General features: G+C 50.6%; 1 protein-coding gene across 1 annotated transcript; it reads left to right on the top strand.

Moving 5' to 3' along the window:
• The first annotated feature begins 759 nt into the window (after positions 1 to 759).
• LOC108505663 (disintegrin and metalloproteinase domain-containing protein 9-like) lies at positions 760 to 24,765 on the top strand. The gene is made up of 22 exons (XM_017831904.1): positions 760 to 873; positions 7,981 to 8,078; positions 8,483 to 8,547; positions 9,567 to 9,645; positions 11,445 to 11,521; positions 12,255 to 12,444; positions 13,217 to 13,282; positions 13,694 to 13,765; positions 14,315 to 14,484; positions 15,614 to 15,695; positions 16,426 to 16,559; positions 16,775 to 16,946; positions 17,034 to 17,126; positions 17,331 to 17,526; positions 17,907 to 18,012; positions 18,435 to 18,624; positions 19,268 to 19,348; positions 19,833 to 19,938; positions 20,950 to 21,088; positions 21,546 to 21,648; positions 21,899 to 22,026; positions 22,777 to 24,765. The coding sequence occupies exons 1-22, from the start codon at positions 765 to 767 to the stop codon at positions 22,883 to 22,885; spliced, it is 2,565 nt and encodes an 854-aa protein (XP_017687393.1). The 5' UTR covers positions 760 to 764; the 3' UTR covers positions 22,886 to 24,765.
• The last annotated feature ends 79 nt before the right edge of the window (positions 24,766 to 24,844 follow it).

Genomic DNA, 24,844 nt, shown 5'->3' with positions numbered 1-24,844 from the left:
GATCCGTGATATTACCATAACTCATGGGAAGCCTCCTGTATCTTGGGCAATGCCCAGGCACACGGTATTTACCCCCTGACTCGAAGGCTCTGGAGGGATGGAGATGGAGAACCTCGGTGTGGTGTTTCTCTGGGCTCTCACACACCGTGTGTCATGCTGCTCCTCCATCGCCCAAGTGTAATGTGACAGATGTGCCACACGTTGTTTGCTCCTGCTTTTCCCAGAGGAAGACGCCGAGCTCTGAGGCTGCCAGAGCTCAAGGAGTGTTTGGAGAATGCTCTGAGGGACAGGGTGGGATTGCTGGGGCCGTGCAGGGCCAGGAGTTGTGCTGGATGGTCCCTGTGGGTCCCTCCCAGCTCAGTGTATTCTGTTATTCTGTGCTTCCAACGTGCCGCGCAGTTTTTCGGCAGGAAAGGCCGGCGGAGCGGCCGCGGTCCGTGCTGACACCGGCTCCCTTCGCGGGCGTTTCCTTCGGGACCCCGTCGCTTTGGGGACTCGGTTGTTTTTTATCCCCAAGAGCGCTGGAACAGTCCAGGCTCTTCCCGCCGCCGCCCGGGTGACCCGGGGCGGTGCCGCTGCGGGTGCGGTGTCCCGGCGGGTGCCGATGCCCGGGGCCGGCTCTGGTGCCGGTGCCCGGGGCTCGGGGCCGTCCCGGGGCGGGCGGGCGGGCGGCCCCGCCCCGGGGCGGTGCAGCGCAGGCCCCGGCCCGGCTCCATAAGGCCGCGGGGCCGCCGGCCGGACCCAGCGCCCCACCGGGAGGGGCGATGCGGGCGGGGAGCGCCATGGCCCGGGCCCGGAGCTGCCTCTGCCGCCTCCTGCTCATCCTCCTCGTCCTCCTGCTGCCGCCGCCGGCCGCGCCCGGGCAGCCCGCGGGTGAGTGCGCGGGGCCGGGCCGGGCCGGGCCGGGCCTGCCGCCCGCACCCGCTCCGGCCCCCAATTCCCGTCCCCCCTTCCCCGTCCTCTCCGGAGGGGCGGGCCCCCCTCGGCATCCCCGGGGGCGCGGGGGTCTGCCAGCCCCTTCCCCTCCGCTCCGAGGGGTGGCAGGTGGGGCGGACGCCGCCCCCCTCCCCGTGTCCTTGGCCGGAGCGGGGGGTCCCGTCCCCGCGGGGCACGGGGGGCTCCGGGGGCGCGGGGGGTCCGTGCGCGGGCGGCCCCGGCTGTCCCGGGGGGTCGCCCGTGTCTGCAGGAGGTGCTGCGGGTGCCGGCCCTGCCCGGCATCGTCCGTGCCGCCGTGCCCGCGGGCAGAGCTGCTGCGGAGGGGCCGCTGCGGCCCCCGGGACGCGCGGGGCGGTGCCGGCGGTGGGCGCGGGGCCCCTCGCACCGGCCCGGTCCGCAGGTGCCCGGCAGCGCTGGTGCTTCGCTCCCCCTTCGCTCCCCGCCGGGCGCGATCCCGGGCTCTGGCGAGGCGGGAGGCAAAGCACCCCCGGAAGGGCTGTGCGGGTGGGTGGCCTTGGCCATCGAGGGGCTCGGGGGTCGAGCCGGGCAGAGCCGGGCTCGGGGCAGGGATGCTGTCCCCGGGGATTGGGGGCAGGACTCGGACACGCTCACACGGTGTGCTCGGTGTGGCTTTTAAGGAGTTGTTGCTGGTGTGTCCTCAGGGGCAGTTTATGGATTGAGACCATTCTGTTTATGGGCTCTTACGGTGCTGATTCAAGGCTATACGTACACAACAGGCAGAATTGTCTCTCTCTCATCATTTCCCCCTCCTGAAGGGACACACTTACCGTGTTAAACTTTTGTGCATGTTTTTATAGTCAGGGCTTCCCAACTGAGGAATCTTTTCTAAAGCAGGTACTGGTGCTTCATGCTGAGGACAGTGTTCATGTGGTGGGTGCCTCTCCCTGAGGGATTCTGTGCTGGAATCTCTTCTTTCACTTACAGGGGTGTTGCTTCCACACCTGCCAGCAATGTGAGGTGAAAGCCAAGCTTTGAGAGGTGGCTGGGGGTGGAGGTAGCACAACCTGGCTGGAGGCCAAGGAACACAGTCTGAAATAGTGCATCTCTGGGATATCAGGTGCTTCCAGTGCAGTGGCTGGTGTTTTGAGGAGTCTGATTTTAGTTCCTACCTGTAGGAGGGAAACACAGGCACGAGTTCCCAGTGCTGGATGGCAGTGGTCCTCTCTGCCTTCAGAAACCTCTGTCCCAGCTAATAATGCCAAACCTGCCATGAAACATAATAAACCTCCTTTGTCTGAAGTCTGAGCACAAAGGAGAGGGCAGAAACCTCCAACTTTTGGGTTATAACACAAGTGCTTTGTACACACATAGGGATGAGAAAGAAATGCAGTGTTAATGGAAACTATTAATTGAAACTTCCTGAATGACCATAATCACATGATGATGTGTAGCCTTAAGGGATTTGTGGAGTGTGGCTTTTCCTCTCCTATTTGTGTCCATAGGAGGCCTCAGGGTTTGGCTCTGTGACTTAAAAAAGAAATCATAGGCAGGGGCTGTGTTTTTTGCTACTTGATCTCTTACTTGGTGTCACACACATACCACGATGTTCCAGCCACACCTTACCAGTTTTAAAAGGAGTTCTTGAAGTGTCTAAATGCTTGGGTTTGAATTTCTGAGGAGACATGGTGTTTGGTTAAGATAAATCTTTTGTTTAGATCATGGAAAACACAGCACTGCCTCACCCATATTTCAACAAATCTGAGACAATCATTCAGCAGAATAAAGAGGGGGTTTGTGGTTATTTCCTCCATGTGAGGAGCAATGAGAAGAAAGACATTTCAGTGTGGCTAATGTTGCCTGTTGTAGTCCTTTGCTTTCAGAAAAAGGACGTTTGAACCATTACTTTGGAGTCCCTGCACATCTCCATCATTCTCATTTCTCAAGCTAAAATTAAAAAAAAAAAAAAAGAAAAAATACATTGCACGGTTCCCTTTGGTGGCCAAATGTAAAGCCAAAATCTCCAAAGAGAAGGTTCCCACGGACTCTGCTGTGTCAGCAGAGCTGACACTCACAGCTGCTGAGGTGGGCAGGAAGTGAGTGGGCTCCATGTGCTCAGCTCCTCTCCATGGACACATTGTCACAGCTGGAAGGGAGGGACTTCAGGACCATTGATGCAGAGGAAGGGTGTCACGGTGAGATTATTCACCTTCCTCCACAGGGTATTGGGCTCTGCCCTGCTTCTCCTTGTGAGAAGGTTCCAGGGTGCAGAGGATCTTGCGACAGTACCAGCAGACACGTGTGACAGTCCTTTCTGTGGAACAAGGGGAGCTGTTGTCTTGCAGACAAATTAGTGTTGCTTTAGGAAGGGCAGAAGGAATGGGGAGAGTCTAGACAGGAAACACTTACAGCATAGGTCTGGATTTCAGCAAGGGGAAGGTAAGAATTTTCTAGGAAATACTGCTGTGGAAGAGCCCTGTAACCTCATCAGTGTCCAACACCCCCAGTGAGATACTGAGAGGAACTGCATTAACTGTTCTGGCCGGCTTTAATGTTACACAAATATTCCAGGTGAGCAACCCAGGGAGAGATGGTGCCATGAGGGTTGGTCACCTCTTCCTGCCTTCTGAAAGGCACTGGGACAGCAGGAGACCCAGCACGTTTGAGGACTGGGAACAGATGGAAAGAAAAGTCCCCTGTAGAAGAACAGCTGGCCAGATGTTCCCGGGTGCTTTGAAGATGAAGCACCACCAAGGCACTCTTTTTAGCCTTTGAGGTATGGGAGGAGCTGGAACTGCTGGCCCCACAGGACATGTTCCTACTTTTAGTGGAAGACTCGCTAGCTTTGTGTTTTGTATAAACCTCTAAACGTTTTTAAGTGGACTTGGATAATATTTACATAATGAAAGTGAAGGAGGTGTTTGCTTCCAGTAATCCAAAGAGTAAATCCTACTACAGCTGTGACCTTAGTGGAAAAGTCAACTGCACCTAAAAATGCTTTTCCTGGTGTGTCATTGCTTGGAGAAATCCACTGAGGAAGCAGTGGTGGTTCTGTTGTTCTGAAGGACGTCTGTAAGCCAGGCCATGGAAGTTTCTCCTCAAACAGACACTGCTTGGCAAGTCCTTCATGATTCTGAAAATAGGATACGGAGAATGCAGATTGATCTGGCAGCTGGTGCCCTTCCAGCCGGTTGGGATTCAGGCTCCTTAAAGGCAGGGATAGCAATCCCAGTGATTTGGACACATGAGAGAAGTATCTGGCAGAAAGAAGTGGCTTTGAAAGGACAGTGCAAAGTGTTCTGCTGAGGTGGAAATAATTGTGTGCGCGAGATCACAAGTATGAGAGGGTGAAAAATGGGGAGCAGGAGTGTGTTGGCCGGAAAGGGAGTGAGTGTTGGAGTAGGTTAAATGACAAGTGAATCAGCCACGTGCCATCTCTTTTGGAGGAAGATTAACCTGTGGAGATCCATAAACACACAAAGCATGTGTGCCTTGGTACGTGTGAGGTCTCACTGGGCTGTTGTGTTCTGTCATGGGTCCTTTTTTGGGATAGGTACAGTCTGACTGAAGAGTGGAGCCAGAACAGCCTAATATGAACAGGCAGGGGTGTAAGATACAGGTTCCACAAGGAAATATTGAACACTGGTGTTCCTTAGTTGAAGGAAAGGAGAGGGAAGTGTGACAGCACACTGTGGAAATCTAAAAATTTGCAGCCAGAGAGAAGGGAGTGAACTGTTCACCTCCTGTGGGGATTAGAGGTACGGCTTAAAGCCCAACAAACGTGATCTGTGGGAGATCAGATTGCTCAGTGGAGCTGCTCTCTGTGGAACTGGTCCTGCCCTGGGCCCCGATGGGCTGGATGGTGTGTAAGGCTTTTGGCACTTCTGGTGAGCAATCCCCTGCCAGAGTGTGGAAGGACTGGTGTGGCTGACCTGGGCTGTTAATTGTAATTGATGATAACCAGGGTCAGTTTGATGAGTTTGGGTATTTAATACTTTAGCAATGTGTATCTTTTGACTCACGTGCGTGGTTGATGGAAGATTAGAACTCATTGCTGTGAACTGATGCCCTGGGTTTAGCATGGTTTGGGTCACACAGTCTTCCTCCTCTGTGGGGTTTATGGCATGTTCCTTGTTAGCATCTGCCTGCAGCCCGAGCTGCTGAGCTGCTCATGTGCTGCTGAGCTGGTTTTTATGAAATTAGTTTAATTGGGGGTGTAATAGGCCACAGTCTCAACTTTTTTTTTTTTTGGCTTTTTCTTCCATTTAAGAGCATATCTTTGACTTCCCTTTGGTAGTCTTGGGAAGGAGTCACAGCCCAGGAAGGACGATAATTGAGGGGAAATGTGAGTGTAGGTGGATGTAGCTGCGTGCTGGGACTCTGTAGCTGAGCCAGCAATCCGTGGGCATGCCAAGGTCAAGGAGGACAGGGGTTGTAGCATGACCTTTGCTGAATATAGATCTTACCTGTCAGGCAGTGAACACCCCAAGAGCTCACCTCAGTGTCTGGGGAGCCGTTATGGCTGTGATGTGTTCCCCTGCTTTTCAAGCTCCCACATGCCATGGAGCGTGCACAGAATTCCTACGGTGGATTTGGGGCTGGGAGGGGAAGATGATTCACGTCTCCGATGCTTGCTAATTAATGGCAGCCTTTAATGAGATAAGTGTGGCGGATGCAGTGGTGTTTCTCTCTTGGGAAACACGATCCCAGCCCGTGTTCCAGCTGGGAATGGAGCAGCAGCAGCGTGTTCTCGGTGGTGACGTGGTCCAGCTCTGACAGCTGCCTTGACCAGTGGCAGGAAGCACCTGAGGACCAGAAGTCCTGTAACTTGCTGAAAGATTTATTACAAAAGGCTGTGCTTGAGAACCACTGATGTATTGCAGTGGTCTCCCTGCTGGAGACTCCCCATCACCTCCCAAACTCGGGGTGGCAAAGGGAGGGAAGGAGGGCACAAAGTGGGGAGAGAATTGTCGGAGTATTCAGAGAGTTGAAAATTGGCTTCTTTTAGTGCCTCTGCTCTAAGAGGATCTTCTCGGAGCTGCAGTCTTCCCAGAAATCCCTCCCAGTTCTGCTTCATGTGATGATTCACTTCTTTGTCTTCTGCTTCCAAGCAGTTCTTGGGGAGACGTGTCGTGTTCCAAGTGCTGGGAAGGTTGGCTGTGCCCTGCTGTTTGTGTAACGTGTGCCCTGAGACCTCCAGAACCCGGCCCAGGTGCCACAGTGTCACATCCCGCTACAACAGGCACTTGGGGTTGACAGGGGGAAGGGACAAGTGCAGAGCAGTGACCTGCAGGAGCTTGGGGCTGGGCACGAGTGGAGTGTGTGGTTGGAAATGACAAATGTAGAGAAGTGATTGCTGCAGTGTGTGCTTTTGGAGGTTCATCCCAGGGGAGGAAGCATCCCTTCCCTCCTCTGTTTTCGGGCCAAGGAGGTATTGACACTGTGTTCTGGAGCTGGTGAACGTAAGGGGTTGCTTTCAGGAATTTTATCTCTGGTTTTTAAATGCCTTTTGTTCGATAAACACCATAATTAATGAACATTCTGCTGCAGTATTTGCCCTGTGTGATTTCCCGAGAAGCAGCCTGGCTGTGCCTGTGCTCAGGGGGCAGAATTGCAGTGTGAGAGGCTGGGGCAGTGCAGTGGATCCGTGGCCTCCAGACATGGACACACAGTTATGGGAGGGAAGCTGGAAGTGACCCCATGGCTTGTTCTTTGGGGAGAGTGATGGGAAGAGTACGGAAGTGGATGTGCTTTTCCTGTGGGATTCCTGTTTGAGTGCTGACCTGAGATGATGTGTCTCAGCCTGCCAGGGATGGGAAGAGGCAGCAAAAGCATCTGCAGGAGCCAGAATGTCACTGCAGCCTGGGGGCTTTTGGGGAACCCCTGGCATTTAAAGCCTTTGTGGGGGCTCTGCCCCCTTCCCAAAGGATGGAGCAGGCTTCCCATGGAGGCTTTGAGCTCACAGAGCTGTCCTTTGACTGGAGAAGCCAAAGGCCCTTTGGAGGTGTGGTGTGAGTTTTAGTGTGCCCAGAGGGGCTGGTTTTAGATGGATGCAGTATCCTAGTCCCACTTGAGAGCTTTTGGAGTATCTCGGACACCAAACACACACTCACTCACCTGCCCCAGACATGGTGATGATTTCTGGAGACAGATGCTGAGGATAACTGTTCCCTTCCCCCTACCTTTGTCGGGAAGCTCAGGCTCCTCTGATGAGCTCATTGATTCCATTGCCATGAGCCAGTAAAACCACTGCTCTGGATTCTGCCTTCGATCCTGGGCGACCAACCTCCTGCTTCCTGGGGGAGCAGCTCCCGAGCCAGGCACTGGCAGACACCACCATGACGGGAAAAGTGATTTGCATGTGCAGTTTATTGTTGTTTACACAGTTGATGTAAAAGAGTTGCTTGCAAAACCTGATGTTTTATGGAGGGAGCTTGAACTCTGGATTTGTGTTTGGTTCATGGGATCTGTCTGATGTTGCATATGCAAATAGTGCATAAAGGGATCTGCGACGGCCACTTTGTTGCAGGGATTTGTTTCACCTCAGTTGTTCTGATGAGGCCCTTGAGAGCTGTTTAAGGACATAATGAACAGCATCAGGCTCGTGTCAGGGGTTTGGCTGTGCTGAGCGGGGCGAGGCCGTGAGGCTGAGCTGTGCTGTCGGGAAGTGCAGGAGCTGCTGGAGCTCCTGGAGAGAGCTGAGCCGGGGCAGTTGTGCAGCTCTGCAGCACAGGACACCTGGGGTGACACTGCCGGGGTGTCCTTGAGCGAGTCCTCCCTGCGCTGACCCGCTTTAAATGCTCGATTCCTGCTGGTGGAGGGTGGTGGTGTGGGAGATGGGTACTGGTAAGGCAGTAATTGGAATGTGAAGGTTTAGTTTTGAAACTTTCTGGTAAATTTGGTGTCTTCTCTGCTGTTTGTGTGTTGTTTTCTCTGGCCTCTCACAAGGCAATCCAAGTGTGCAATCCAGGCGTGTCTTGCTGGGAGGTTTCCTCTGTGCTTTTCCTGAGACAGTGTTTTCTTCCCTGTGCCTCGTGCTTCTGATTGCTTTGTTCCTTTAGCCAGCGTTTCTCTCCTGCTTTCCAGGTTTCCAGCAGATTTCCCTGCTCTCTTCCTATGAAGTTGTAACCCCGCAGAGGTTGGGAAGGGAACGGCGAGAGGCTTCCAACAGCTCCTCAGAGCAGGTATTGGGCAGCCTTACCTTCAGTTTAGTGTCTGCTTCCTAACGAGATCCACCCAAAACTGGCCTGAAACGCTCATGGAATGCTGTCAGACTCATCCTGCAGCAGGCAAGCATCCATCCTTGCAGAGGGTATCACCTCCAGCACTGCCTGTAGCTAATCACCAGTTGCTGCAGTGGGTTTTTGATCTGGGTGTAAAAAGTTGCATCGCGAGAGTTGTTCAGCACTGGACTGAGCTTCAAGAGGGGTCGAGAAATCATTCCCCAGTTACACAGGAAGGGATGCCAGCTTCTGGAGGCAGGGACAATTATAAAATAGATTCCAGGCTCACCCGCTTTTGTGGATTTCCAAGAATGTTTTATTCATTGACATGAGTACAATGCAACTTTTTTTGTTTTTATATTCAGGACAAAGTGTCGTATGCTATCGAGATCGAGGGACAGGAATACACGATTCATCTAGAGAAGAACAAGTAAGTGATGAGTTCCTTCAGTCTGTGGTGTCCAGGTGACAAGCTGGCAGGTAGAACACGAGTTCCATTTCCTGGGGTTCTCTGTGGGAAGTGCAGGAACATCCCAGCTCTGCAAAAAGGGAAGAGATTGAGTCCCAGAGTCCTGGCTATCAGCCAGAGACGTTTTTAGATTCCTGCAACCCTGGGATCCCCTTTCAGAGCAGGAAGCTGCAGTTTGCTCAGAGGGGATCTGGGAAACCGTGGACGCGACTCTTTCCATTCACAGCTAAAAATAAACAAGCTGAACTGCATTTCGAGTAAATATTTTCACTTTTGTCTGGGTTTGGTTTGTTGCTTTAGGCTTGTGTTTTTTCCTGTTTCAGTAGCACAAGGACACTAATAAATGAGGGAACTGACTTTCCATCCAGGGCCACTGATAGCTCCCAGCCAAGACAGATGCTGTCAATTTGGGGCTGAAGTGTTAAAGGGCCACTTAGAGCACCAGCACGTGGCCATTGCTGCTCCAAACTGCCCTCGTGATAGAGACACAACTGTACAAGTCCCTGGGGAGCTCCAGCTGCCACTTGCCAAGGCTCTGACCCTCAGAAACGTGGGAATTCAGCTGCACCACATCAATGGAATTACCAGGATGGCGCAGCAATCTTAGTCGTGGGAGACTTTCCCAGTGCACTTTCTCCCAAAACTGGGCAAGAGAAGGCATATGCAGCAGACTGAGGGCTGGGATTTTTTTTCTTGCTTGAAAACAGGCTTTTAGCACAATGTAATGGGTTTTGCTGCTTGTTTTACTCTCTGAGTGGTTCATTTGATTTCATTAACAGTTCCACCATTCTGCTCTCTAGGATTTTGCTGTGGAAATGCACAATTTCTTTGTTAATTTTGGAGGCTTTTCCTTTTGAGTGCTTCCTTATTTAATTTCATTTTACATATTTGTCACACTTTTGATTAGTATCATCTTGGTCCTCTGCTCAAGTGTCATTTTGTGAAATTCCTCTTGTATTCCTTCTCCCCTTTCCTTGCAGAGAACTGCTGCCCAAAGATTTCACAGTTTATACCTATGACAAGGAGGGAAAGTTGCAATTGGAATATCCAGATGTCCAGGTAGGATTTCTTTCTTTTCATGCCCGCACTGAAGGTGACTGGAACACTGAGCATCTATGAAGTCAAGGATTACAAAAGGATAGTTGTATTTTCTGCTGGGCCACCTTCAGGACCCACTGCCCTCTTCCTGGAGAGAATCCTTAATTTTGGATGAGGATCTAGCCTGTAATAGACACGTATTTTCTGATGTGGAGGTGGTTGCTGTCTCATTAAAAGCTGCTCTTTCTCTAAAAGGCAGTGCTGCTCTCAGCTGTCGCTGTCTCGTTGTCAGAGCAGTCCTGTCCTTGTCACACAGCCCAGCGTGGGGCTGGTGTCACTTCTGCCTTCCTTCTCCCAAGGACAGGAGCCTGTGGGGCAGCACTGGGTGCTCTGGGGACTGTACAGCAGCTTTGCTTTTGTTTTTGCACACAGTGGGCTTCCAGATGGGTCCCCGAGCCAGCGTGAACGGTCGCTGCTGACCCTCCGTTCAGCAGGGCTGGCTCGTGGTGACTGACCACTCTGGAGGGCTGACAGGGGACCCATTAGTCCTGAAGTTTGGGAACTGCTGGAAGGGATGATTGAGATGGAGGCCGGAGGACCTCTGAGAGGATGTGATCTGTGCAGCACTGGAGTTACTCCCCTCAAAGTGCATCTCCAGCCTCCTCCTGCACGGGCAGCCTGCCTGACAGGCTGCCTGTGGAAATGTAACTGCTTCAGTGGAATGGGAGTAAAAAGCAGGTTGTGTGATACAAAATGCATGAGAGTATTTCTGATGGCTCCACTCTTCCTTTGAAAGGGAAGTGTTAGTCATGCATGATTCATAGGATCTTGTTCTTGAAAGTAGAACACCTGAGTCAACTGAGTATTTGCTTCCTAGTTAAAAGGGATTGAGTAGAGGAAAAATGCTTTTTCTTCACGAGGTCGTGAGAGTCACAGTGGCCCTGAAGGATTAGCACATGCCTTAAGTGCTTTCTGCTTTCCTTGCTGAGCAACAGGTGACAGAGTCTGTATTACAAACCCCTGTAACAGTGTCCAGAAATGCCCCTGCCAGAGAAAATGGAGTGTATTTGCCCCATGCTACCCCTTGTCTAGTTTCTAAAATACACATATATCTGGAGGGCACAGGGGAAGTGTTCCCTCTGTCAGGGCTGTCCTGCAGAGCCAGAGAGCTGTGGCAGTGCTGGTGGGTGAGGACAGCAGGTCCTGTCCCTCCTCCTGCTGCGGAGAGGCCGTGGACGAGCCAGGACTGTTTGCCAGAAGACTGAATTGGCCCAAATCTGTAGGGAGGGGCTGGCCTCGAAATGTTTGAGGCAGGGTGGAGGATGGAACAGGAGAAGGGGTAGCCTGGGTCATGTTAAGAAGTCCAGCTGCTGGATAAGGCTCCAGGCCCTCTCTCCTGGTGTCCCTCCCGTGTCGGCAGCTCCGAGTTCGGCTGCAGGAGGAAGGGCTGAGGGGCCAGTGGGCTTTCAAACTGAAACCCATAGTGAGCTGCTGGCCCCACTGAGCTGGGAGGAGCGTCTGCTTTACAGGAGCAGGGATCCTGCTGAGTCCTGTGTCCTGGCATCTTGGCTAGTGTCATGTATGTCAGTCCTCGTGGGGCCAAGGCAGGTCAGGAAACCTTTAGATGCACGTGAGCACATGCGGTAGGGCTGGAACAGTGTTAGAAGCTGCAGACTGTAAGGTATATGGTGAATCTAACTGCAAGCCTTTTGTTTTCTCAGACTGTAGTCACAGCTGGTCAGTGGTAGGTCAGAGATCCCCCTGGGTGTGCAGGGATCCCCCTGGAACACGTGTGTAACACGCCCTTGTTTTCCCTCCAGGATCACTGCCATTATCAGGGACACGTGGAGGGGACCCTGGATTCCGTGGTGGCTGTCAGCACTTGCTCAGGGCTCAGGTAGCACAACTCATCCTTTGTGTCCTGTCTGTCATGTCGTGGCTGCTGACCCTGAAACCCAGTTCTGCTGGTTTTAGCTGCAGCTCAGCCAGTCAGGGGGTCACTGGCCAGGCCGAGCTGCCTTGGTGCTGTTGTCCTATGGCATCTTTTATTTGTAGAGTTCCCAGATATTTGAAGTACTATTAAGTTATTACTGCAGTTTGTTACCAGTAGGTTGGTTTTGACACAGATTTCTCTTATTTTCTGATTTGCACAGATGGTCATGTCAAGGAACTGGACCTAAGTGCAGAAATGAAAAGTCAAACACTAGTCTGCAAATTTCACCAAATTGGCTCTAAAGCTTGTGCACCTCAAGTTTGACTGAAAATTTATTCTGCTTTGGTCTGATTGCCTTTTGGTCTGATGTTTTGAGCCATTGATTTTTTTTTTTTGCAGGGCCATGCCAGGCACCAGGGTGGCAATAGTGTATTTGAACTAAAGCATTTCTGCTTAAGGCCTGTGATGTAATTCCTGGGGCATTGCAGATTCCTACAGAAGTGTTTAATTTACTGGATTTGTAAGGCCCCCTCCAGTGAAAGGCTGCTGCCAGGCCTGAAGTGGAGTGTGCTGGTTTGCAAGGACTGAGATACAGGCAGGCCTTGGTTATCCAGGAATAACTGTTCCTTTGTTCTGCTTTCTGGGTAACTGCCCTCTGTGCTTAGTGCTGGGTTTCTCACACACTGCCATGTTTTAGGGGCTTGGTGACAATAGGGAATGTCACTTACGGGATTGAGCCCATGGATTCCTCCTCTGGCTCTGAACACATTTTGTATCGACTGGATAATGTGAAGAAAGAGCCCACGACGTGTGGAGTGAGCACTGAAGGCCAGGAAGAGGAACAGGCAGAGGGAAATCCCCATCCCAGTATGACCCAGCTGCTCCGGGTAAGTCCTTCCCAGTGCCCTGTAAAGGGTTTTGTGAGTTCACCTCAGAGTATGGAAGCAGCTTAGCAGATTTCCTCGGGCTTAGCACATACCTAAAGGTTTATGATTTGGGAGGTTTCTGCACTGCTGGAAAACTCAGTCCCTTCACCAAAAGCAGCTGCAGTTTCCTCCTGCCTCTGCACGGGGCAGTGAGGGGGGAGCAGCTGCTTAGAATATTCCTGGGCCTTTTGGGGGGGCTTTTAAGGCCAGGAACACCACCCTGGTGGGGAGGCTTGTTGAGGAAGTGCTGCATCAGGAGCCAGGAGAACACTGTGGTGTTCATTCCCTCCTCCTCACCACCACAAGAGCAGTTTGCTGTGAAGGTCCCCCTTGCCCTTCAAGGACTGGCTGTGCAGGAACAAGATCCCAGTGAAAGCAGGGGAATGAGAAACACTGTGTTTCACTTCAAGGTTGTTGGCATTTGCTTGTAGTATCTTTCTGCCCCTTTATTAAAGTGTGTGCTGTCTTTTCAAAGTGACCTGTGTGGAGAGTGAAAAGATCCCTTGCTTTTGAGACACAGGAGGTCTTTGTGCAAGCTGAGTTTTAGTGTAAAACCCAGAAATGGTCATTGCATTGGATTACACTGCTTGTGTTTGGCACCCTGTGCTTTGGGTGTGTCTCAAACCACTGGTTGTATCAAGTGAAATATGACAATGTCATGAGGTTTGGGGTTTTTTTTCTTGTTTACATTTGAATTAATAAAACTGAAGTTGTCTAAAACTGTTTTCCCCAGAGAAAGAGAGCAGTCCTGCACCAGACAAGATATGTGGAGCTGTTCATAGTTGTGGATAAAGAAAAGGTAGGGATTCTCCTCAGGAGTGGGCCTGGAAAGCCCTCAGGCTTTGTTACTCCCAAATGGCTTGTTGAAAAACACTGACACTTTAGCCAAGATTGTGCAAATATGCTACCCTAGAAGTGGATGAATGTGTGCTATGCAATCCTGCTCAGGAAAGGTGTAAACTGCCAGACATGGAGAGGTTCTGTCAGCAAGGAATCTTGTAATGTAAGGAAAGCACATGGTGAAAAACTGCCTTTGCTGTTTTCTTTGGACTATCAAGCTGTTGAGCTCTCTTGATTCACAGCATCTTGGAGATTTGGAGCCAGGCAAAAATGTTTTTCGTGTTCTTAGTCTTAAAATGTTCTGTTCCTTCTTCTGACTCTTATCTTTATCTCTTCTCTTTATGACTAATACTTTTTTTTTGTCTTGCAGTTTGAAGATTTTGGGAAGAGTGAAACAGAAGTAAGAGAACACATGGTGCAGCTGGCAAACCTGCTTGACAGTGTGAGTAGCAGGGATGCTGTGTGCTGCAGCTCTGCTGCCTTTTGTAAACTTCCACCTCAGGGTCTGTTCTGGTACCACTTCAGGGGATGCATCACCGTGGAAGCTTTTCCACCTCTAAATTCATCTGCAGCCAACCACCTGGAGGATTAGTTTAGGGAACTCTTCCAACCTGTGCTAAGTACAGCAAGTAACAGGACAGATTGTTGCAATTATTGCAATTCCTGTGTCTGTGTAAAGGTTAGGGTAAGTGAGTTAATCTGTAACTTGACTGTTTCAGATGATATTTCTCAGGATTGAGACTCCTTTTTATTTCTGTTTGGTGTCTTTTTTACAGTGTGGCATTTAAGCATTGATCCTTCACCTAATGAAGGTCTAAATTACAGGGCAAATGCATTCTGCTGATTCCAATTGTGTACTAGCTGGGGGGGGGAAAAAATCAAACCCACACAGAAAAAGGTGGATACTTGCAATAAGATCTATAGCACCAAGCCACTTGTTTTTATCTGAAGGCATTAATAAATACTTCTCCTCTTTTTTTTTCTCCCCCAGATGTACATCATGCTGAACATCCGCATCGTGCTGGTTGGTCTGGAGATCTGGAAGTATGAAAACATGATCAGCATGGACGGGGGGGCCGGGGATGTGCTGTGGAACTTCGTGCAGTGGCGAGAGAAGAACCTCGTCGTGCGGCGGAGACACGACAGCGCCCAGTTGGTGCTGTGAGTCCCAACCCTCCCCTGTGAGACCAGGGAACTCCTTCTGCTCCTGCCTGCTCAGCCCAGCTGGTGTGCCAAGAGGAGCTGCTGGGCAACCCGCAGTGGTTCATGTCTTGTGGAAACATTCCAAGTGAAGTGAAGCGTTTTTTAGAAGGTTTCTGTGCTCTTTGGTTTCGGTGCCCTCTGACAGGTGTATTGATAAACAACACAGTTTTTTCTGGTCCCACGTGTTCTGTGTTGTACTTCTGTTCAGATAATCCTTTGTCACTTTGTAACAGATTTGGCTTATGATCCAGGGCCTTTTCCACTTGAAAATGAGCACAAACACAGTGCAGAGCATTGCCTTTTAACAGGGGAAAAGTTGTTTCTGCAGTTGGTGCAGTCACCAGAAGCTGGTGACGTGGTTTGAATTTGGCACAGGATGTTAATCTGTCTGTCCCTGCTGCCTTAAAGCAAGCCCAGAGCTTCCTGAGCTGTTCTCTGCCCTGTTCCAGGACGTGTGCCCCAGTGCACTTCCTACTCCTGCAGATAGCACAGGCCTTGGGAAGTCACTGCCCAAAGCAGGGAAAGGGCAGAGGCAGGAGCACAGCCCAGACTGCCCTTTCCTTCCTCTGGGAGCTGGGAACCTCCTCCCCTCCAAGGCAGAACAGCAGCATGCAGGTGATAGGGAAAATGGCTGAGAAAATGCTAATTTTAGAAGTTGTTCTCTATGAAGTAAAATGTAGTACAAGTGTGCTGTGGCACTTCAGCTTCGAGAACAAAGTGAGAGGGTAGTGAGAAGGAAGTTGACAAAGGGAGAAATCCATGGAGCTGGCCAGAGCAGAAAGGCAGCTGACAGCAAATTAAACCAAGTGATTTTAAGGGTGGACCATTTAGCTTTTTATGTGCAGGGGAGATGTGGAAGAGGCTGACTTCCTGCAAACACTTAAGTTAACAGAATAAAGGAATCTTGAACAGAAAGCTAAAGCTGAACTGGTATGTTCATGGCTGCAGTCAGTAGCAGTGCTCCTGTGTCAGCCCTGGAAAGCTGGAGCAGCAGGATTTGTGCCCCACAGGCAGGAGCAGTGTGCTGATGGGCTGTGAGTGTCTGAACAGTCAGGTGATGGCCTTTCCTTTCTCTCCATGACCGTAGGAAGAAGGGGTTTGGTGGCACAGCTGGAATGGCCTACGTGGGAACAGTGTGCTCCAAGAGCCATGCAGGAGGCATTAATGTGGTGAGATTTCTTTAGTGATCTCTGAATGTGATCAAGATCGGAGTTCTGCACTCCAGAAGTCTTCCTGGAAGTGCAGAATCTTTCATAACCAAGCTGAAGTGGCTTACTGGGGGCTTTTATATTGTCCTCAACCATTTCTGACACTTCTAGGATATCTGGATCACAACTTCTCTGCTCAGTGTGCAGCACTCATGCAAAAGGGACAGGATTTCTCTGTGATATTTTAATCACTCCTGACTTGGAAGTGTGTGGGAGCTGTGGGTGTTCTCAAATCTGTCCTGTGCTGTCTAACCTGCAGCCATGACCTCCCTGAGCAGTGCCAGTTCACTACCTGTTTTATGTGGAATTGCAGAGCCTTAATGAACTGAGCTGCTGGTCTTGGATAACTGGCAATCCCAGCAGTCTGGTTTCCTTGGACTAGTGACAGAAGTGCTGGAATTTGCACGTTTCAGGAGATCAGGGCTGGTGTGGAGAATTCTGGTTTTTGTGTTAACGTTGCAGCTGCTCCAGAAAGCAGAGCTTGTTGGGTAGTGTCCCAAAGAGATTTCTCTGAAGGCTCTTATTACTAAGCAAATTCCATGCACTTGATTGGAAACCCGGCACTGTTGGTCTGAGAGTCCTGATAATGTAGAGACAGAACAGCAGAAGTGTCTCTTTGGCACATATGTAAACAGTGACTGTGTCAGTATAAGTTCTCTTCTGATTGCTTTCTTTTTCACTCCCTGTGCAGTTTGGAAGGATCAGTATCCAGCTGTTTGCATCCATCATGGCTCACGAGCTTGGCCATAACCTGGGGATGAACCACGATGACCAGCGTGGCTGTCACTGCGGGGCCAGCAGCTGCATTATGAGCTCTGGAGCATCGTAAGTAGCTCACCCAGGGAAGGCAAAGGAGGGTCAAAACACCCCATCCACGTACTTCATTGTTGTGGATTACTTTTGTCTTCAAATTCCCCTTTCAGAGAGCAGTGTCACGCGTGTAGCTCATGGGGAGAGCAAACACCACCCGTGTTCTGCAGACAGAGGGGATGCTCGTGGGTTTTCTCAGTGTGAAGCTCAGCTCGTGCTCTCTGTTGCAGGGGATCGAGGAACTTCAGCAGCTGCAGTGCAGAAGACTTTGAGAAGCTGACACTCAACAAGGGTGGGAGCTGCCTGCTCAACGTTCCGAGGCCCGACGAGACCTACAGCATCCCGTACTGCGGGAACAGGCTGGTGGATGCTGGGGAGGACTGTGACTGTGGCTCACCAAAGGTTCGTAGCTGGCTATTGCTAGGGCAGCCTTGTGCCCCTTGCTCAGAGGGGACAGTTTTGTGACACTCACGGTACTTCTGTACTCAGGAATGTGAGAGTGACCCGTGCTGCGAGCCAGGGACTTGCAGGCTCCGATCAGGTGCTGAGTGTGCTTACGGTGACTGCTGCAAAAACTGCCAGGTAGGAGACTCCAGCGTGTTGTTGGGAAGTTGAGGAAAGAAGAGCACTGGCTCAGCCAGTGCATCTGTGAGAGGGAGGTGTCCTGTGAGTCCAGGGCTTCAGCTCAGCCCCCCATGTGGGGCGTGTCGTGGGTCAGCTGCAGTGTCTGTCTCTGCCCTGAGGTTCCCGTTTCCTGATGCAGTTTCCCCTCCCTTCTCCCCTCAGCTCCTTCCTGGAGGAACCGAGTGCCGGGCGAGTAACAACGAGTGTGACCTGCCCGAGTACTGCAATGGCACGTCACAGTTCTGCCAGCCCGACTTCACCGTGCAGAACGGGCACCCCTGCCACAACCAGGAGGCCTACTGCTACAACGGGGTGTGCCAGCACCACGACGCCCAGTGCCAGGACATCTTCGGCTCGAGTAAGGCAGAGCACAGTGTTCCAGCCTCTCTAGGAGACATAACTGAAGAATACACTGAGTTTTATTTAAAGTACAGTCGTTGATCGTTCCTGGTGCAGTGGGGTTTCTGCTCTATGGGGCTGCAATGAAGCCATGAAGAAATATTAAGTGGTAGAACTGACTCAGTGTTGAGCAACTGGTTTTTCTCTCTTTTTAAACTTGGAGCTTGTAATTGTAAACTTGGAGCCACTGTCACCTCCTCATGGTTCCTAAGCTCCCTGCTGCATGGTGAATACTTGGGGAAGCAGGGTAGTTGCTTTGGGTATGGGAGACATGATGTGAGATGTTTCTGTCCCTGGGTAATGTGTCTTCTCCCTCTGGGGATGGGCTGTTGTTTGCAGAAGCCAAAGCAGCCCCAAACATTTGCTTTAATGAAGTGAATTCCAAGGGGGACAGATTTGGCAACTGTGGTTTCCATGGCCATGACTACAAGAAATGTTCCAGCTGGTGAGTTGAGCCCAGTGCATTGGGAAGTTCTGAAATGCATTGTTGGGCTGTGTTTGGGTGCTGTGGTGTCCCTTTGGGATGTTGCAGCGGGTGCACCGAGGAGGGATGTGGGGCTGTGGCGAGGACAGTGTGTTCCACATCTCCCATTGTGGGTTGTGCTTGTCCCGGGGGCTCACGTGTGGGCAAAGGAGCAGTAAATCATCATGTTTTCCTTAATGTAAAGATCCCAACAGCTTACAGAAAGAAGGGTGCTCTTGCAGCACTGAAATGAGGCCCAGTTCAGTTTTATTTGTCGAGTTGCCTCAATTTTATTTTCAGGTAGTGTCTTCAAGTACGAAGAAAAAATCAAATCAAACGTGTGGTGGTCTTGTTCTCAGAGTGAATTCAAGTGTCACTACAGTGTTCCTGTGTTGCTGTTGTAGGAATGCCATGTGTGGGAAGCTGCAGTGTGAAAATGTGAAAGCCATGCCTGTGTTTGGAATCAAGCCTGCCATTATCCAAACTCCCCTCGGAGACACAGACACCACGTGCTGGGGGGTGGATTTCCAGCTGGGCTCTGATGTCCCAGACCCAGGAATGGTGAATGAAGGCACCAAGTGTGGTAATGGAAAGGTAATTAACAATTAAAAAGTGATATCCTAATGTAATAATTCGGGATGTTCACGGGAATAAAATTTTCAGCTGCATTGTTTCGTGCATATTTATGAGCATTATTTTTTGATGCCTGCAGTTAATTTAAAACTCAACGAGTCCATTGATTCCCCCCACTGCCCAGGACTGCACTGCATGTGCATCAAACACTTAATGAGCCTTTCACTTGTAGGTGAAGCGAAAGAAATTGAGTTTGTTGAGAGCCAAAATCTTTGCTCTGTCAATGAGCAGGAAGAGCCAGGCCCACACAAATGCCTTGAAGACAACTTTCAATTAAAATCCAACTAAACTAAAGAGCACAGAGGCTTAGCCCCGGCAGAGGAATGTGCATTCCACATGTCCTTACTGGGCACAATTTAATTGCTGTTCCTTTACATTCAGACTAGAGACAAAAGGCTCTAGTGCCAGCTCAGGCCCCATGCTGAGAGGCCTTTTGTGGGACAGAGTTTCTGCAGAGTTGGGGTTTATCAGCGAGAGTGTGAGAGGCTTTGTGGCAGCGAGCACTGTGTGGCTGCAGAGCCCCAGGCTGGGAGCAGGGAGCTGGGCAGGCAGGGGGGCACTGAAATGTCATCTTCCCTCATCTCTGTGCATCTCTGTTCCCCAGATCTGCAGGCACTTCCAGTGTGTGAGTGCCTCTGTCCTGAACTACGACTGTGATGTGGAGAAGCAGTGCCACGGGCACGGGGTAAGCAGGGCAGGAGGGGCAGCAAGTTTTTAAATGGTGATTAGTAACTTTTTATTTTTCTGTCTTGTGTGAACTATAACACTCTCTATAAAATGTCTCTAGGCCAGAGAGCCTGTAACAGTGTCAAAAAAATCTTCGACGAAACTCTCTGCCAGGCAAGAATTCCCAAATCCAGTATTACTAATGAAATTTGACTCTGCATCTCAAAAAAAAAAAAAAAAGAAAGAGGCAAGCAAAAGCCATGGTGTGTAAGCTGTTGGGATAGCTAATCCTTGGAAGCTTTTCCTGAACAGTGCTGTGCGTGCTCAGTCATGTGAAATCTTGGGATGCCTGGCCAAGAGTTTGGAGCTGACATAGGAGTTAGTGGGTGAAGTTCTCCTGGCTGAGCAGAACAGGACAGAACAGGCTGTGGCTGCTGCACAGCTGCTCCAAATGCATGGAAATGGAAGTTACTGAGTTGTGGTGTTTGTGTTTTGGAACACAGGTGTGCAACAACAACAGGAACTGCCACTGTGAAGCAGGCTGGGCCCCCCCTTTCTGTGACACCAAAGGCTACGGAGGGAGCGTGGACAGTGGCCCTCCCTACAATGGCAAGTGGTGTGAGGGCTCTGGGGTGGGCTGAGCATCCACACACGTGGGGAAGGTTTGGTGGATGGCTCTGCACTGGGTTTCACCTGTGAACAGTCCTAGTGGAGGTTTTGGGCTGAAGGTGTTGCACTTCTCTCCCTTGCGATGCTGGGCTGGAATGTGTGAGGATCTGGGTTGGTTTAGTTCAGGTGATTTCTGCCACCTTGGGCTTCTCTGTATCCAGGCTGGGAAGGGAAGCTCCAGTGAAGGGGACCACGATTCTTGCATGTGAGAAAGCAAACTGACAGAGCAGGAAAGCTTACTTTGCTCACAGAGGGTTTGAAGATGAATTAGGAAGCCAAAGCCAATCTTTAGTTTGGAGAAAACTTGTGCTGTGTCCCTGTGGACTATATAAAGATGGGACTGTTTTAATAGCTTCTGTGAGCTGCAAGAATGATCTTGAAGACTGTTTTTCATAAGATGATGTGGGTTAGGGGAAAGCTAGACACTGATACAATAAGAGAGTGGATAATCACAGTAAGCATGGGCAGATCCCTCAAATCATCAGGCAAAAAAGGGAAAGGCTGTTTTTAGTACAGTCTGCAGGAGAGAAATTGCTGCATATAAAAAGGTAGAGATTGTTAAGAACCCGAGTTCTTTGCCTACAGCAAACAGTGGTTGGAGAAGAGGAAGATTTAGGATCAGACCAAAGAGCAGAAGCTCTGTTTTCCTCTCTCATAACATCTTCACAGTAATGAAAAATGAGGATTGATCTCCTAATTCAATATGCTGCTGTAGCCCAGGGTGTCATGGCATGTATGGCTCTTTCATCTTTGACCAGACAATCCCTGTGAAAAGATAAACAGAAAAGAATCTCTTTGGGCATTTATCTTGCAGCCTTACCAGGTTCTTTTGTTTTTCTTCTGTTAAAAAATGGAAAATGGCTGTAGAACCAATTCACTGCTGCTGTGAGTCAGGTGCTGGTGGTGACACCATGTCAGACTCATTTCTTCCCCATGGTTTTGTGCCCTCAGACAAGGACACCTCTCTGAGGAATGGCCTGCTGGTGTTCTTCTTCCTGGTGCTCCCACTCCTGGTAGCTGCTGCTCTGGCCTTTGTAAGGAGGGACAGGCTGAAGAGATGCTTCAGGAGGTTGATGTCTCGCTGCCATTCGTGAGTGCCTTCTCCTTCCTTCCTTCTCCTCTGCCCTTTGAACACCCTGTGGATGTTGTTTATACAACCCAGTGCCAAGGTGTGGAGGCATATCCCATTCCCAGGATGTCAGGCAAAGGCCCCTGCATCCAGTGACATGTGTAGCCTGCCCCTGGCAATGACAGAAAAGACAAATTCATCCTAAATCAAGAGAGCAAAGAATTTTCTCTTTAACATTATGTTTGTTGTCATGCACTGGAGATGGGGGTCTATATTTTTGGATCCCATCTTGGTATAAAGTGGCAAAGGGAAGCTCTCAGTCCTAAACAGAAAAAGGGTTGTTGTTTACTAGATTTGTGGTAAATATTATCTTCCTGACATTCGATGTGTAATAAGACAATATAAATCCAGCTGCCAGCATTCATGGCCTGCACAGTCACTGTTATGTGCTCACTCAGTCCCTATCCACGGATTTCAGGTCACTTCAGTCACCTCCTCCTCGGCCAGACACCGAACCCAGGGACTACCAGCACAGAGGCTTCTCCCACGGCACCCCTTACGCTCCAAGAGCTGTTCCCACGGTAGGAATCATCTCCTTCCCATTACTTGTTACTCTCAAGTAACAGATGACGGTATTTTATATCATTTTTTCCCTAATAAAAGCCTCAAAGTTACTTCTCCGTTTCTGGAAATGGTGTTTTCTCTTTGCTGAGAAGCAGAGGGAATACTTATTTCCTAATCAGTGGTCTTGAGTGTCACTTAACCAATGACACAAATATTTCGACTCCCTGCGTGCAATCTGTGAATGTTCCTGTTGTGTTTTCTTCACAGGATATGGATCCAAACACCTTTCCTGTCCCAGCTTACCCAGTTAACCAGCACCCTCAGCAGGCTTTCCACCAGCCCTACTACCCCCCTCCGCAGTACCCGGCGCAGCAGCCGCCGAGGCTGCCCAGCAGGTCAGTGGAGTTACTGCAGATTCCTGCTGGCACTGAAGGGATTTATCCCCCTGGCCCTTCATCCCCAGGAGCACTGGGGTGTTCCATCACGTGGTGTGTGCAGGCAGGGCTGACTTCTCCCCGGCAGAAGTTTCTCCTTCCCTTCACCCTGAGCTGCCGGGCCGTCACCCGCTGCCTTCATCCTGCCTGGTGATGAGCGGGGCTCAGCCCTGCTGGGGGGCACCTTTGCCCTGCTGGATGAAAGGTGGATGAAAGGCCTCTCAAAACAGGCAGTTTAAAAAGAAATTACTCCAAAATCTGTCACTTTGCTGATTCGTGAACGTTATGGCCAAGTGCAGGATCATTTCTCATCGCTTTGAACAGGAAGTTTTCCTCTATTTTTCATCTTCCTTCCAAAATGTGCTCGTGAGCTGTAATGCTGTGCCATGACACACATGGGCCTGGGAAGTGTTGGGTACTGAGGGGGAGCTCCTAGATGTAGCTTGTGTTGGTGGGGCACTTGGTGGGGGGGGTGGTCTTTAAATGATTTGGGGAGAAAAGGTGAATTTTAACAAACTGGGGGTCCCTGAGGGTGTCAGGCAGCGGAAGGCAGAGCCTGAGCCCATGGTGTGTTCCAAGGGAGTCCTAGCACAGAGGCCAAGACTGGGAGCAGTGGTGTGGTGGCCGGGGGCTCTCCTGCTGGGTGGGTGAGGGCTGTGGGTGGTGGGTGCAGCCCCCCTGACTGATGGCAGCTCCTCTGTCCTCTTGCAGGCCCCCACCCCCGCAGCAGAAGGTTGTACCTCAGGGGCCGCCACAGCAGAAATGTTTACCTCAGGGACAGTATTACCCTTCTCGACCGGCACCTTTGCCTCCCAAATAACTTCTGGCTCCCTTGGGGCCTCCCCGTGAGCTGACCCGTTGGCTGCGGCAGAGCCGGAATCGCGGCCCCCCCTCTGGCATCGCTGCCGGGGCAGGGCCAGCCAGAGATCCAAACCAGGAATGTAGGACTCTACGCTCATAAATACCTCGACCAAAGCTCCAGGGACTGACACCCCCGGGCTGTTCCTCGCTCTGCAGCCGGGCTGGCAGCGGGAGCGCGGCCGCCTGTAGGGAAATAGTCCCGAAATCCGGCACGGGGGCGTCGCTTTGGGTTCCCCCGTTCCTGCCCTGAGCCCGGGTAAGGAAATTGTCTGGTTCATTGTCATCTCTCTGACTGTGCAGTGAGGAATCGGAGTAACCCACCTGCAAAGCAGGGAGATCTGGTCAGTTAATTTACAGTTACTCTGCATGGACTAGAAAGTGTTTCCTGGGTACACCTTGATGGCACAAGTGGAATGAGGTCTCAGTGGACTTTTTCAGAGGAAGAGAGATATATTTTAAACATGTCTGTGCATGTATATATGTTTATAGATGCGTAATGATGCACTTAAATTCTTAATTCCATGCTGACTGACACTAAGCTGTGCTATAGGAGCACTGAGTTTAATGCTTTTTAATTAGAGATTGGCTAAATGAGACTCCTGTACTAATTCCCACTAATACATGGATGGGCAGTGAAGATAAAGGTACGAGAAGACACGGCCATATTCTGGTTTTAAAAAATGGGGTGCTGATAGGTTTTAATTCAGGTCTAAAGACAGAGCAGCAGTTCCTGCAGGACACTAGGAAGCAGGAAGAGTCTCTGCCTGGACCACTGGAGTTTTTCTGTGCACTTCAAATGGAAACCTGGTGACTGATGCACCCCCTCTTTTAATCCCCAAATTTTTGTAGTGTCAGTCAGGATGCTTTCAGGCCACCTTGTGTCAGACTAGACTGCGAGTTTAGAACTCCTCCTGAGCAGAGTTGCTCAGCATCCAGTGTGCTAGGAGAGGAGAAGGAGCTGTGCATCCTGATCCTATGGAGCCGTGGGTAGAAGCTGGATGTTGTGGTCACAAATAGGAATCTATTGCACAACTTGCTAAAAGTGCTGAAGAGAATGCTGGGCTGTCTCACTCTGTGCTCACCACAAGCACAGCTCAATCTGTAAAATCCCCCCAATATTGCCAAAAAAAATCATGTTTTCCTCTGTATATACATATATAAATATATATATATATATAGTGTGTGCAGTAATAAAATACTTGAACTCCTGTGGTTTCCCATAAACTTAGACTAAGATTTATAACACTATTAAAATCTGTAAAATGTCACCTAGAATTTCACCAACTGTGCTGGTGGGGGTCTCCTGTTTGTTCTAAGATAATCAATCTCTTCGTCATGTTGCTGTGTCCTGCTCCCCCTTGGCTGTCTGTCTGTCTGTCTGTCACAACGAGCTCTGCAGCTGGATGTGGCCCATCTCCAGCCCCAGTCGGAGGGTGGGACGGAGGAGGGGACCCAGGGAATGAAGTCATCCAGAGGGATGTACTTCACTGTGTGTGACGCTGTGTGTCTGAACTAAACTATGCTGAAAATGGTGCCTTTACCAGACAAAGGGTTTTTGTACTCCCGGCGTGCACTTGGAACGGCTGCGGTCGGGGAGGGCAGGGATGTGTGGGGTTAGAAGCCATCCCGTGGACAGGAAGTGGCTCCAGTTTTTTGTGTAGAATACTGAAGATGACTACTGACTTTCTTTTGTAAAGGGCACGGACACCTGTCCCCAGGCGGGGCTGGAGCTGGTGGGGCTGTGGTCGACACCCGTGTTCACCTCCACAGCTCCGGCCAAAGGGCTGTTCCCAACCCCTTTGTACGGACCCAACGAGCAATAAAGATGCCAGTTTTGTACAAGGCTCTGCCTCAGCCTCTGCTTTAGGGGAGGGAGGGGCTGTTACCGGTGGGGCCGTTACCTGTGGGCAGTTGCTGT

Source organism: Lepidothrix coronata, unplaced genomic scaffold (genome assembly GCF_001604755.1).
Source record: "Lepidothrix coronata isolate B3197 unplaced genomic scaffold, Lepidothrix_coronata-1.0 Scaffold197, whole genome shotgun sequence".
Taxonomy (NCBI): domain Eukaryota; kingdom Metazoa; phylum Chordata; class Aves; order Passeriformes; family Pipridae; genus Lepidothrix; species Lepidothrix coronata.
Note: the sequence above shows the minus strand (reverse complement) of the source record. Positions and strands in the feature narration are given on the sequence as shown.